The sequence below is a fragment of the Ambystoma mexicanum genome, chromosome 2q (assembly GCF_040938575.1).
Source record: "Ambystoma mexicanum isolate Mex_15411 chromosome 2q, UKY_AmexF1_1, whole genome shotgun sequence".
Classification (NCBI taxonomy): domain Eukaryota; kingdom Metazoa; phylum Chordata; class Amphibia; order Caudata; family Ambystomatidae; genus Ambystoma; species Ambystoma mexicanum.
Genome location: NC_090924.1, coordinates 58,889,813 through 58,904,594, shown reverse-complemented (window position 1 = coordinate 58,904,594; position 14,782 = coordinate 58,889,813). Strand labels below are relative to the sequence as shown.

At 46.8% G+C, this 14,782-nt stretch overlaps 1 protein-coding gene across 4 annotated transcripts in view; it reads left to right on the top strand.

The window, feature by feature from the left end:
- DNAJA3 (DnaJ heat shock protein family (Hsp40) member A3) overlaps positions 1–14,782 on the top strand; it is a 743,272-nt gene that overhangs the window by 137,124 nt on the left and 591,366 nt on the right. For all 4 annotated transcript variants that reach the window (XM_069646819.1, XM_069646822.1, XM_069646821.1 and 1 more), the window contains exon 3: positions 7,678–7,761. In XM_069646819.1, coding sequence (XP_069502920.1) covers positions 7,678–7,761 — 84 coding nt within the window. The remainder of the gene's footprint in view (positions 1–7,677; positions 7,762–14,782) is intronic.

Genomic DNA, 14,782 nt, shown 5'->3' with positions numbered 1-14,782 from the left:
CCCATAATTTGCAGTTAAGCATGTATCACTTTCACTCTCTTGCCATAGATTCACCTCTTCCTTTAGTACGTTACTTCTAGTTTTGCAACACGTCTGCATGCCACACCTAGACTAGCTCTCCCTCCCCATCTAAGAAATCGGACATCTACAACCCTTCGCTATTTAAGTTTAATGCTGCAAACTATAACTGTTTCTCCATACTACCAGCTGTTCATGATGACGTTGAGTGCCGCACCTGGCCTTCACACATGAGCAGAGGCACCTTAGCTAGGCACCAGTTTACCCATGCGTGGGTACATTTAAGGCACCCAATTGGATATTTGGTCTGGGTAAATGAGGTGGGACAAGTAAGCACAGATAACACTAGGCCTTAACTAATCATTTAAAGTTCCCTTTGCCTGTTGGCCCAGTTCACTCCTCAAGAGATATGCTTCGCCTCTTTCTGCGGTCTTTCTTTGGTAAGTTATGAAAATTCTGCTGATCCAACAATTGATGTACATCCTCTGGGGTTTCAAAGAACAAAGATTTGCCTTTATATACTATTCTTAGTTTTCGTAGGGTACATCCGCATCTTTTTTATTTGGTGTTCAGTCTGTCCTTAACTGAATTGTATTGCTTTCATTTCTTATGCAACTTCGTATAATCTGGAAAGATCGCCCATTCTGAGTTACCTCGCCTTAATTTACCTCCTTGTCTTTTAATATCTCAATATACAATTTTATCTTTGTAGTTGAGGACTCTGACAATTTTTGGTCTTGGCTGTACTCACGAGGCAGTTGTTCTAGAAAGAGCACTGTGTGCTTTTTCCACTGTGAACCCCTGGGACAATTTTCCAGGCCCTGTATCGTGAAGTAGCAGGTATTCAAAGTAATTAGGCCTTTTAGGTCCTCTCCCTCTGTCCAGACGAGCACCCCTGACATTCCTCATAGCTCTCCATGACGAATCCTCCACTCTTTCTTTCAGCGTCTTTGTCATCCTCGAGTAAATTCTCCACTTGTTATTTCAGTGTCTGTTTGCGTTGATGTTTCTGCTATCTTCACTTCTGGCGTGCCCATTCTCGCTGATGGTGCTCGCAGGTCCTGCTGCAGCAGTGAGAATTCTACCTTTATCTCTCCGATCATGGTTTCTAGTGAGGATATAAGCGCTGCTATTGTGGCTATAATGGACACTCTCTCCTGCCCTTGGTTGCATTTTGTGGGCAAGTGTCATTTTGGCCTGTTTGCAACAGTAGCGTGGGTTCAGACTGAAATTTCTGGAGCAATACTTTTCTTGGTTTCGTTTGTGTGTCCTTCCAGCACTCTGTTCACTTAAGCATGAAGCTTTATACTTTATTTTATGGTTCAGCCCCATGCTGTTGCTGCATCCTTGTTCACGCCCACAGACTGTTTTCATGCCCCACATAACCTGGGCATTTGTTTATCTTTGTACCATCACAATTACTCATTCTCTTTGCCCATTTCATTTCCCACCCAGTAAGGTACAGAATGAGACATGTCTTTTGGCATAAAAAGGCAGCAGATTTATTTTCACAACATAATAAATTCAAAACACTGCAAACAACTTTGTGAAAATATTCCGAAGGTGCGTCGACTGCTCCGTGTTCAAAAACCTGCTTCCCCCTTTTCGGAACAAAGTCCACAGTAGGCCCAACTCCCCCAAACCTTTGTGTCTGAGCCGCGCCTGCCCCGGCAGGTGTTCCTGGGCTGGGTGAGTGCTGTTTATTCGGGGAAGCTGAGCCCTCATTGCTACCACCAGACGCCCCTACCGCTTAGGCCCCCAAGAGGTGGTGGTCCAGAGAAGAGCAAATCCCTATCCGGCTTTCCCAGGGCTCATTCGGAGTCTGTATCTTGCCACTGGTTGCCAAAACACCGCCTCACCGTCCCGCGACGTCAACGGCCAGGCCTTGCCGTACCGCTGTTCCTTATGCAGGGTGGGTGGAAAATGAAAATAAGTCCTCCGGTGCGGCGGGCGTCCTTCTGCTTGGGGCTGGATACTCCTGCAGCAGGATGCCTGCCGGCTTGTATGCCGCTAGGCAGACCCCCTTCCTTTGTCGCCCTTCACAGGCTTTTGCTTGTATTTGGCACACTTGCCACAACCCTCCCCCTTATCCACCTGTCACCTTCATATTACGTGCGTCTTCCTGAATTGAATCTTCACGCTCTTATAGTAGAAGGAACTTTTTATTTTTCTTTGCTTCCCAGCAGTGTTTCCAACCTCTGTTGGCCCGGATCTATGGGTTCAGATAAATGTTTGTTGGCTTTTCCACCTTCAAGCCTGTGCCCCTACCTGTTCCCTGCTAGGGGTGCGTTCCTCTGGATCTTCTCGTCGCTTAACATTGCTGAGATCTCGGTCCCCTTGCCATATCTGGTATAGGTTTGACTGGGGCGTTTGGGGGAAACGGACTCGACTTCCTCCAGAGTGGCTTCCCTAATTGAAGATGTTGGTGCAGAGGCAGTGCAGTCTAGTCACTGCCTCCCTGGTGGCTTCGGCAGGTCTCGATCTATCATGCTTCTTTCAGTGCCATCTTGGATATGTCACATAACTTGAAATTGAAGCGAGGAGAAAAAGTATTCTCCAGTTAATTTCAGCTGCCACGTAGCCAGTGGCTGCTTGTCTCATGATCTCCTTATTAGGATGCTGCATTTTTTGTAGGATTTGTATTTAGGAGCATCAGTCCGGAGCTCTGCTAGTGCATACTCACACCATCGACGCTAGCCATGGCCTTGTCTCATCCCCTACCTTACCCGTCTTTTCAATACATCTTTTCCGCTCTTGTTTCCCTTTCCTGCCTTTAAACGTTCTGCGATTATACCTGGACTGAAGAAACCCACTCTTTCAGCTAGTTTAAATTTCTATTTCTCCCCAAGCTACTCAAGCATGCTGTCTGTACCCAAGTGTCATCTCTTCTTTTTACTCCAACACAGCCCTGTCATGTCTGAATGCTATCCTATCAACCTGCCATGCCAAACTTTCTTTGATGCTTATTTCACTGGCCTTTGACATGGGGGGTTGGGGGGAGAATCACCCCTATCACCATAGTGTATTTCTCGGAGACTGTCCTTAATGATTCTGCTGCTATCTCTCGAACAGTTCCTTAATACAGACAAACCTCGCCTCCATGCATGCTACTTTATGGCGTACCTTAAGCCTCTTTACTGGGCCCCCTTCTAAATTATTCCCAGGGGTGTGGATTTGAGAATAAATCTACTTGTACTGTACACAAATCTACTTGCCATCTGACCTAAATGTATTAAATAATGGCGCAGAGACGCAAAATGCTGTTTTATATTAGAGAACTGTCACTATACCAGACGGATGCATGACGTTAAGAAAACACCATGTTTAGCTGTAACTAAAACCTGGTCTATCGAACTGTATGGCTTTAATTGCATCTGATTTGGACAGCACAATTACTTAAAATATGCTGATTAAAAACTGGGGCGGAAAAAGCATTTTTTTACCAAAGCAAAACACGTTTCCAGGCCACACTTTCTAGCGCATCCATGCAATAGTCTGCAGTTTGACGATATTAGGCGGTTTCATTCTTGTGGGCGGATTGAGGAAGAGATGCTTTAAAATCAAGTTGTTATAATGAAAGAAGCTGTACATTAATACTGCAGCATTTTAGCACTGCTTAAGATCATGTGCAATTAATTGAAAAGCTGAGGTGGTGCATGAACTCTCTAAACAAATATCAGCACATTTACCTGCACAAAAATATAATTGCAAAATTATCAACTGCTCAATAACTCACCGCCAACAGGCTGTGACAAATCCAGGCCCCCTTCTTTTTTTGTCACTTATAACCAAACTTACGGTCATCCTGCCTCATTTGCTTGCTGGTCTAAAGCCACTTCTCCTGGTGGTAAACATTTTTTAAAAAAAGACTCCACTGAAAGTCATTTGCCTTGACCAGAAATTTACATTCGTTCTTAGTTCAAAAATAGGTCTGTTTTCACTGTTCACGCGGTGGCTGTCGATCTAATTTCATTCTAATGCACATTAATGGCAACTGCAGTTGGACCAGCATTTTAACATTAAAGAAGATTGATTGCCAAAGTTCTCCTTCGTTCAAAATTGCATTCTTTCACAAGTTATAACAAATGTTGCAATGTGGATATTCTAGTTAATGCTTTTGATTTATGGCGCCTGGTGGATTGGGGTTTGGAGTGTTCCTTAACCATTCGCAAAGGCTACTATGTACTCCTTTCCTGGGTTAGTCCCCAGGGGACATTGTACTTCACCTTCTCCCTTGCATCAATTTTTCTGTATCCTGTGCCAGGTTCTCCATCCTTTGGACACTTCTTCTTCCACTCTGTTCAGACCTCAACCCTTTCTCTTGTCAGTGCCTCTGTGCTTTCCTACTCTGCCTACCACTTGGTCAGAACCTGCATCTTCACCTTCTGTCTATCCCACAAAGGCTTCCTCTGTACTTTTCTTGACTTGGGCTGTCTCTTCAGGTGCCGTTTACTCTCCACTTCAATCTTTTTCTGTATTTCTGTTCTCCAACTTTGTCTACTCGGGTCAATCAGCCTCTGTTCTTTAAAATTCACCATTCCACACCAGGTCTTCGAATCCACCCTGGAATATTCCCGTCTCTTGGTCTTGCAATCTGTTGTTCCACTCAGTCTTGCAGCCAGCCCATCAACCTTCCTCTCACGCAATGTTCTTCTTTAACACCATAACTTGCCTCCTTTACATCGCAAAACTCCCTTCCACTCTGGTTATGTGAGCTGGCTCTATATTGTGCTTGGACTGACTAGTTTCCCGCTGACTACTCAGAGGGGGTCACATGCCCACTCTGGGCATGCTCCATGGCTTGGATGCTTTGTAGTCCTGAGTTCATGTGGAAATTGTTAAATGGGCAAGCTGCCATCATGGATCCCACTTCAGTCTGCCTGTTGGTTGTGAAGGAGCTGCTGGTTTGTTCCACTGTCTCAGGTTGGTGAGCTTCACTTCTCATTTGGCGACCACCTGTCTCAAAGCTCAGGGTATGCATTGAGCATTATTTCAGTGGGGTGGGAGTTTGGAAAAACTGTTCACATTTGTTTGGTGCAGTGCTGGTATCCATTTGCCTGCTTATTAAGTAGGCTACCGCTGCAGGTGATTCGGTCTCTCTTGTGTTGGAAGTTGTGAGGGAGACACGATTTCTCTCCTCGCCAGTGTTCCTGGTAATGTTAAAGGAAGTAGGCTCTGCCTGTTATCCATTAACTAGGCACTGGGCTTCCTGCTGCCATTTTGGATAGGAAATGGACGAGGGGTGTGGCCCCCAAGAATGAAAAACACTACCGTGGGCTACCCTGGTCTTCTGCATTACCTTACTGAAGCCGAATCTGTAAGCACGTTTTGCTATTTGAGCATGCGCTTTTCTCTGTTGGGGAAAGATGGATTATGGGAGATGCACTTCCATTCTTGCTGGTTTATTAACATGGTGTGGGCCTGGGATTTATTTTTCAGCCTTCTTCCATCAACTCCTGAGTCCAGAATTTCCATGTCCAGGTTTTGTTCACAAGGGGAATTGTGAGATGCAATTTTCTTCAAGTTTGTTTAGCCGAAAGGGGAATGATCCATCTACGGGGGATATGCTTCTTCTGCCAACAGCTGCTGTTGTGGACTTGGGAACACTAGACTCTGCTCGATTTGGTAAAAGATAATGTGGTTCCTTCGCCACACCTACTCGAGCCAGCAATCCCTTCAACCACATTGTAACCAACGGAGTTGGAGTAATTCAGCCAGGTCAACATCAATCACACACTTAGTAGCAATGACGATCCCAGATGCACATAAGTTCAAATATAGGATTTTGAAGTCTGAAAAACCCATACAGTCTTTGCCTACATGCCCATGGGACAGGTATATATAATCTTCTTGTCCCTAGCAACATTTGTCCTGGGGGTAGGGCTATTGGAATTCCACACTCCTGCATTCCTCTCTGCTTTTATATCTTCTTAAAAAAAACATATCGTGACTATTTCTACGCCGATGGAGCATACATTGTCTTCTCATGTATTGACTCAGTTAAACTGTCTCCAACTGCCTGCCTTTCCGCTGTACAAAACTGGATGTCCTCTCACTTTAAACACCTTAACCCCTCTATAGCTGAAATACTTTTCTTCCCTACCAACACCGTACCTAAACCCATTATGCCCCCTTCGCTTTTCCCCCTCCTTCCCTCTCTCCTCTACCCATACTTGCAGTTTAGGAATGAGCTTGGATTCTTCCCTTTAATCTACATATCTCGATCACTGCCAGTTCCTGTTTCTATCTGTACAACATTCATCGTGCATGCCCCTTATCATTCCATGCTACCAAGCTGCTCATCGTCGCACTTATTTTTTCTCAAATTGATTACTGTTCTGCTCTCTTTCTCGGTCTTACTCTTCGTTCTCTCTGTAACTCTGCCACCTCCATTACCCCCTCTCCTTTCCATTTCACTTCTATCCATTGCTCATATCCTTTCACTTACTTTCCATTGTCTACAAATGCATCCGTGGTCTCACCCGACTTTATCTCTCTTCTTATCTCTTTTTATACCCATTGCCATTCTCTTTGCACCCAAAACCAATTTCTAGTCTGTTCCCAGACCCCTTGAATCATTAAGCTTTCTCTTTTTTTCCATCCTTGCTCCAAAACACTGAAATCCTCTTCCCCTATTAAGCAACATATTTTCACGTTTTCAGACCCAACTCAAAGCACTTCTTTTCTCTCTGCCAGCTCACATTCTTTTTCCTCTTTAGCTTTTTCCCACAGTTTGATTAATTTGTCATCACTACTTTATTGTAACCTTTTTATCATGATGTTCAGCACTTTGGCGAAAGTGTTTTTATAAATGTATATAAATAAAAATATACAAAAAATGTGCGCCCTGATGGGGGACGGTAGCCACTCGAAACTTGGAACGCAGGCTGGATTGTATGGTACAAGCCCATGTTCCGAGCAGCCTGGGTAGTCGGCGCCCCTTACCTTCCCCCGCTTCCCATTCCCTCTCACCACCTGTGTAGTTCACTACACGGGTGCTAATGGTGTGTTTTTTTTTTTTTTTTGTTTTAAAAGTACCTCCGCTGCACAGCCCAGCAGTGCACATGCTGTCCCGAAGTCTGATTTCATTGTTGATGTCATCCACATTGAAAACGGAATTCATGAGATAACACTGCACCAGGCCGGGCCGCAAAGGTACGTTTAAAAAAAAAAAAAAAAAACATTAGCACCCGTGTTGGACGTGGGCTAATCAATACAATATCAATTGATACATTTGAAATATACAATAAATAGAATGTCAATCTAGTGCAATCACGATATGCCGAGGCGGCGGGCCAAGCAGTCTGTAATGGCATTGTCCTTGTTACCGACTGGGCCGGCCCGCCACTTCGGGTCAGATTGCATGTGTAGAACATTGTATGCAATATTAGGATCCCAGACCAGTGCAACAGAGGATAGCACAGTGAGCAGTGGGAAAGCACAGGGGCAAAGCACTGGTCTTGGAAGCAAGAGCCTTGCAGCGCAAAAGAGGGTTGAATCCCGGATTCGCACTTAGAAACCGAACTCTGGTACAGTATTAGGCGCATTCTAAAAAAAACAAATAAACAGGAAGCATCTGGTGTTCTAAATCGTCCTCTGTTCATACTCTTATCAATGCTTTACTGGTTTGTATAAATATGCTTCAATTTTGTTTCCTAGCTTGCAAAGAAGTACCATCCCGATACAAACAAAGATGATCCTGGGTCCAAGGAAAAGTTTTCCCAGTTGGCAGAAGCATATGAGGTAACGTGTCCGAGTCCTAACTGGATTTGTTATACTTTTTTTATGTAGGGATTGCAGCTATGGTTCTGTAGCCTTGCAACTGGTATTCCTAATACATACCATAATGGTATTCTGTGTTTTGACCTCAGTTGGTCATGCAGTCATTTAAATTATTAACTTGCAGATCTCCATGTATCTTGCTTGCTGTTACATTGTCGATTTGGCATCGTCTTTTTGATTTTTGTTCTTAACACGACCATTCACAATGGTGCCTATGAAAAGCTTTTAGAAATTCTTTAGAATGGCACTGCGAAGAGCATGGTGCATAGACTAGGTTTCCTCAAACTTTCTGTTAATGCAGCCACTTTCATTTGTAACCAAAAATTGAAAGTGTTCTGACCTTGCAAATTCAATGACCTTGCAAATTCAATGTTCATCAGTTTGTATGTTATGGACTTTAAACTGAGCCCACGCTGCGCCCCATTCGAGCCTTTTGTTTTCCCCTCTGTTTGAAAACTCTCAACTGCAAACTGTTTCATTCATGAATATGTGCAATGAGAATCAATACAGAAAGATTGAGTGTCCTGACTTTGGTGTTTGAGATTGCATATCCACAGTGCATTGATCAGTTGCTCTGAAATTGAGGTCTACTTCCTAGTATCTTCATTTAGAAAATTTGCTTTAGGTGATATGACCATGCATATAGTCTTTACTATCAGTAAATTGTCTATGCAATAGCGATGTGACTGCAGTTCCGTAGAAACTTTAAAGGTGCATTTATGGCATTTGGCCACGGGATAATCACACCCTCTTCGGTGGATGTTAAAACTGATTTTCTATACTCTGGCCTGGTGGACAGATGTATAGAAAGCTAACCTAGTATTGACAGATACAACACTCTGAGCTGTATCTAAACCAGTTCAAGGTAGCAAGGTGAGTGGTCTAGGCGAAGTCTCAAGAGGTGGTGAGTGTTTAAGGGGTCCTCAATGATTAAACACAGTGCAAAGTCAGGGATTACACTTAGACACTCAGTTATAAAATTACTTTTTTATGGGCATATTACACTGAGAAAAATGACTAACAGGTAATATTACACTATATATATATATATATATATATATATATATATATATATATTCTGATGCTTGTTAATCTGCTTAGAATCACATGCTGTGCATATGGTCCGACATCCAGTGGTAACCGCGGAGTATTGCATCTTGTCTTTTGGGGACCGAAAGGGGACGTCGGCATAGGCGTGTCTGTAACACTCCCTATCGTGACGTGTGTAGTACCCAAAACCCTCACGCGCTGAGGTCCCTCAGATTGTTTTTTTCCACCCAGATAACTGGTCGCCCTACAGCAGAGCTCTTTCTAGAGACATTGTTTATCTTTACCGAATTTCGGTTTAATGCCCCGTTAAGTCACTTCGCCTAATATCTTCGACGAAGACTACGTAAAACAACTAAGATCCGGCGGCCGGATTTCCACGTGGTCGGGCCCTCTGGCCGACCTATACAGTAGGGAGAGTGGGTTCGGGGTGGCCATATTGTTATGTCTTTCCTTCTTTCCCTTTCGGTCTGGTCAGCCTTCCCTTTTGCTATGGAAAGAACTCCTTTTAGATTCTGCCCTAACTGTAGGGTCAGATCTCCTTGGAAGGACGAGCACAGGACGTGTAACGCCTGTCTCCTCTTGGAGCACGATGAAAAGTGGTGTTCGGCGTGCAAGCTCTTTAAACCTAAAACCCTTAATCGCTGTGTAAAGCGGTGGGCTGTGTACGGCTTGTCACGCATGGAGCCTCCCTCCCCTACCGCGACACCAGCCGAAAGTGACAGGGGTACTTCGGATGACCAAACGTCCAATGCGGAGGTTATAGACCTTGAGGTGGACCCTTCTAGGTCCGCCACGACCGTCCCCGACCCTTCCAGGCTCGACTCTGGTCTTGCTACAGGGACTACACCCGGCGACAAAGGCGTACATAAACATTGCACTAAAGACACAACCCCCTACACAAAGGCGAAAGCGCCAACGGGTCCGTCAAACTTCGACGGTTCCCTCGGATTGTGTAGATCCAAAGCCTTCCCCGCATCCGCAACAGCGAATGCCGACTGGGCAAATGAAAATTAATAAGGGCGCTACTCCCCAATGTACACTTGCCGAAGTTTTGGAGTCCAAAACTTCGACGATTTACAAGGCCTCTATAGGCCCGAAAGTTACGGCTAGGCCTCTACCCGGCACTCCGACCGATGGGCCTTCTGGTGCCGCGCACAGCGTTTCGGCTACCGCTACATCGTCGGAGGCTTTGTCCGACGACGATTCGGTTACTATCAGGAAGAGCATCGGTAGGATCGCAGTGGCGATGGGCCTTACCCCGGTCCCGCAGAAAGTTATGGGCCAGGCCGCAGTAAGATTTTCGACGACTTGGGCCGCGATTCCGATGACTCTTACGTGGATAGTCAAGAGCCTCTGACACCCTGAGAAGTTCCTTTCGACGCCAAAGGGTGGAGAACGTTGTTTCTCCCCACCTACGCCCTTTTTATGTCCTCGAAATGGACTACTCAAAAGTTAGATGGATGCATGGATCGGCTGGAGCAGATTATCAGTTCCTCTGACCAGCCTCTGCCGAAAAAGGCTCGGGTAGACCCTAACCTTCAAATTCAAAATGTGCAGCCTCAGGTTTTCCAACAGGAAGACGTGGCCCACATGGACACATACAGGGACATTTATACTGAAGAAAAGGAATCCTCTTTTCTGGATAATTATGGAGACGATCAACAAGAGACTACGGAGAACTGGGAGGAAACCCAGCAAGGAGGACAGGATCCTTGGTCACATCAAGATCAGGACTCTGATATTTTGTGCGTCGATTCTCCTCCTTCCACTTCGGCTCGCCAGGTCTCCCCTGTGGATGACCAAGTAGCTTTCAACACCATGTTGAAAAAAGCAGCAGAATTCTTCAAAATTGCCACTCAAGAGGCTTTGCCTGAGCAGGATTTTGTGGAAGACATTATTAAGGAAAAACCTCCCGCAAGTCAATCCATTCCCCTCCTTAACTCTGTTAAGAGGCGGATAGCTCCAGCTTTAGTCACACCTGCCCAGACAAGGGGCGTGAACCCGAGAGTCAAAACATTTCGGCCTTCTCCTTCTGACCCTCTATATATCAAGGGGCATGCCATCCCAGACTCACTGGTGGTGACCACTACTCGTAAGAGGGCAGGGGTACCCCTTGCCACTGGAGAATCACCTCCGGACAAGGAGTCTAAAAGATAGCATGCCCTAGGCAAACGTGTCACGTCATCAGCGGCATATACCATTTGGTTTGCTAATGCTACACTATTAGCAAGCTATGCCGATGCTCAATGGAATCTGCTTCAAGAGGGCCTTCAGGAGATCCCGGAACCGGCCAGGACCAACCTTCTCGCCATTGTTGCGGAAGGAAAACTGGTTAACCAGAATGTGGTCAAAAACAGCCTGGATACTGCAGAAACATCTGGCAGGTCCCTTGCACGAGGGACTCTTCTGAAGAGACACGCATGGCTGCGTACTTCGGGGTTTAGACCTGAAACTCCGGCCTCCCTCATTAATATGCCCATCGAAGAGTCTAACCTCTTTGGGAAGGCAGTTGATGGGGCGTTGGAGACAGCCAAGAAGCAGCATGAGACCTTAAAGTCTCTGCAACAAATTACACAAAAACCCTCTTCCCAGAGGGGTAATAACTCTCGCCGGTCCTTTCGAAGACAAGCTTGTGCCGGTCAAAACTACGGCACAGGCAGCTTCAACAATTTTTTTTTTAAAACTTATTTTATTGATTTTAGTGGAAAAAGAAAAAACGTGCAATACAACAAGAAATCAAACAGTGGTTCAAACAAAGGAGGGGACGGTGCAAGGGGGGCAGGGGAAGGGGAGGGAACAAACAAATCAACTACGGTCTTCATATTACAGCGAACTCACAGTGGATGGATGGGTTAGGGCCTGCGACCCGGAATTTCAGGATGCAGGGGGGGTCGCATATGAAGGCTGTCCCTCCAGTGCTGGCTTCAGGGGATAGTGTCAGTGTGATACTGCGAGATTTCAGGGGGGTTTGTAGTCGGCGCTGAAGCGTATGTCTCTGAGGAGGGCCTTCCATGATTCCAGGGTGCCGCATTCGGCTTCGCCGCTTAACCTGATTCCCTCTTGCCAGGCCCTGGTTTCTGCAACTGTCCATCTCTCGAGTTCTTTGAGCCATCGTTCATGCCTGGGACCCGACGGCGTCTTCCAGGCCATTGCAATTGTTCTCTTGGCCAGGATGCATGAGATGTCCATTAGTCTGATAGCATGCTTGGACTTGCTAGGTCTGGGGTAAATCCCCAGGAGGCACTCGCCGGGGGTCCATTTGTACCTCGTCATTCCGGCGTCCATGCAAGTCTGTTTGGCTTTGGACCATAGAGTCATCGCCTTAGTGCAAGTCCAGAACATGTGGATCATGTCCGCTTTATCATTCCCACACCATGGGCATGCAGGGGAGGATGTCTTATTGAAGGAGGCGACCCTGTGAGGGGTCATGTATGTCCTGTACAGGACGTTCAGTTGGATCTGTCCGAATCTGGTATTCCTGGACACTTTTTTGGGAAATATTAGCGCTCTCTCCCATTCTTTATCCGTGATCGAGGTCCCGAGATCCGCCTCCCATTTCGCTCTCAGTTCTTTGCCTTTAGGGTTATGTTTGTCGCATAGTCTGCTGTAGAGTCTGGAGACTGGTCTCCAGCCATCCGAGAGGTTGTGCATTTCCTGAAGTAGGGGGTCTGGAGAGGGTTCCTCCGGCCAGCCTGTCCACTGTTTCTTGGCAGTCTGTTTAAGGCGGTGGTACCAGAGGAACTGGCCCGGGGGTATTCCTTCAGCGGCCTCAAGAGATTCAAAGTCCCTGAATTCCCCTTCCTCGTACATGTCGCCCCATGTGTATATGCCGGCTTCTTCCCACCTCCTTGCCGTAGAGAGGTCTGCATCCGTTCGGCAGGCATCTGCTAAGATGGGGTTATCCGGGGAATATGGGTGTTGTACTCTCCTGATGTAACAGGACCTGGCCCATATCTTCCTTCCCAGGTCAATCAGTTGTGAGGTGACCGGCGATTGCCGTGTAGGATGCCACAGGGTCTCCTTGGGGATCACATTGTTCGAGGATTGCCTCAGTAGTTCCGTCTCAGCCGAAGATTCGTCCGAGAGCCATTTCGTTATGTGACTCAGCTGGGCGGCCAGGTAGTATAACTGGAGATCCGGCAGCTTTATTCCACCCTCTTTGTGTGGTAGGGAGAGAACAGATAGTGACAGTTTGTGCCTGTGGGGGCCCCAAAGGAAGTCCCTGATGATAGCCTCCAACTTCTTGAAGAAGGGCGGTCGAACGTAATGACAAATGTTCACAAAGAAATATAGGAATCGGGGGAGTACGATCATCTTGACTATCGCTGCCCTGCCCACCATGGCCAATGGGAGCTTGGACCAGAATTTTATGGAGCGTCGAAGACTCATGATGGCGGCCTCAGTGTTGTGTTCGTGCGTGAGTAGCGAGTTATGGCTTACATTGATCCCCAGGTAACGGAACTTGACCAGTTGCCAACCTATTCCTATCACTGGAAGTTTGCTTTCTGGAATGTTGCGTAGGCCCGCCAGGGGAAAGGCAGAGGATTTTCTTCTGCTGAATCGGATCCCCGAGTACTTCGCGTAATTATCTAAAACCTCCAGTGCTATCGGTGCGTTAAACTCGGGAGTGTTTAGGTAAAGGAGGACGTCGTCTGCGTATAGAGATATTATGTGGTGTTTAGTGCCCACCTTGATACCAGCGTCGAAAAGCTGCTGCCTGAAATACAATGCAATCGGTTCCAGGCCCAGTATGTACAGCATGGGCGATAGCGGACACCCCTGTCTCGTTCCCCTTTGTATTTCCCAGGCTGCTGATACCGTTCTTCCCGTTTTCACTCTCGCCATTGGGGAATTATTGAGGACCTCGATCCACCTGATGAAGCCCCCTCCGAAGCCAAATCTTCTCAGGACCTCCATGATCCATTCCCAGTATATGGAATCGAAGGCCTTAATAGCGTCGAGCGACAACACCGCCAGATCCTCGTCCCTCTCGTATGTTTCAGCCATTACATGCTGTAGCCTCCTGAGGTTAGCAGTGGTGTTACGCCCACGCACGAATCCGTTCTGGTCTTCATGGACAATGGATCCCACCACTCTGGCCAGCTTGCGAGCCAATATGGATGTGAGGATCTTGGCATCGTAGTTTAGCATGGCCAGAGGGCGGTAAGACTCACAATCGGTGGGCGATTTGTGCGGCTTAAGCATAGGGACGATTATGGTTTCTTTCATGGTGTTGGGGAGAATCCCATTCATGTATGCTTCGTGGAGAACTGGGGTGAGGATGGACTCATACGCCTTGTAAAACTCAGGTGGGAGGCCGTCGCTGCCAGGGGCCTTGTTGTTAGAGAGGGACCTGATCGCCCCTTGTACGTCCTCAAGAGTGATCTCCAGTTCCTCTCTCTGCTCAAGCGAGATGCGTGGAAATTCTATCTCCTCGAGTGTGTCCATAATGTCTTCAGTAGGAATTTGCGTCTTGTGAGCATACAATTCGGTGTAAAATTTGGCAAAGGCTTCATTGATCCCCAGCTGGGTCGTGTGGGATGTCCCATCGGCATCCCGTATCTCCACTGGGAGATGTTTGGGGTGTTCCCGTTTGCAGAGCCAGGCCAGTAGTCTCCCTGGTTTATCCGATTCTTTGTGGGATCGGGTGGTGTGTGTGGCGAAATCAAATTTCTCTAGTCTTTCCCATGCTTGTCGACATTCCGCGCGGCCTTCCTTCAATTTGTTCTCGGCCTCTGTGGAGTTGTCGTGAGCAGACTCTAGCCGGGAGATCTCAGCTTCTCGTGCGTCAAGCGTTCTCTGCAATTGTCTGCGAGTACCACCGGCTCTCGATATAATTTCACCTCTGGTCACCACCTTCATAGCTTCCCATAATGTGCCCCAGGAGGATACCGACCCCATATTGATTTCCAGGTAATCTTTCAATTTTTCG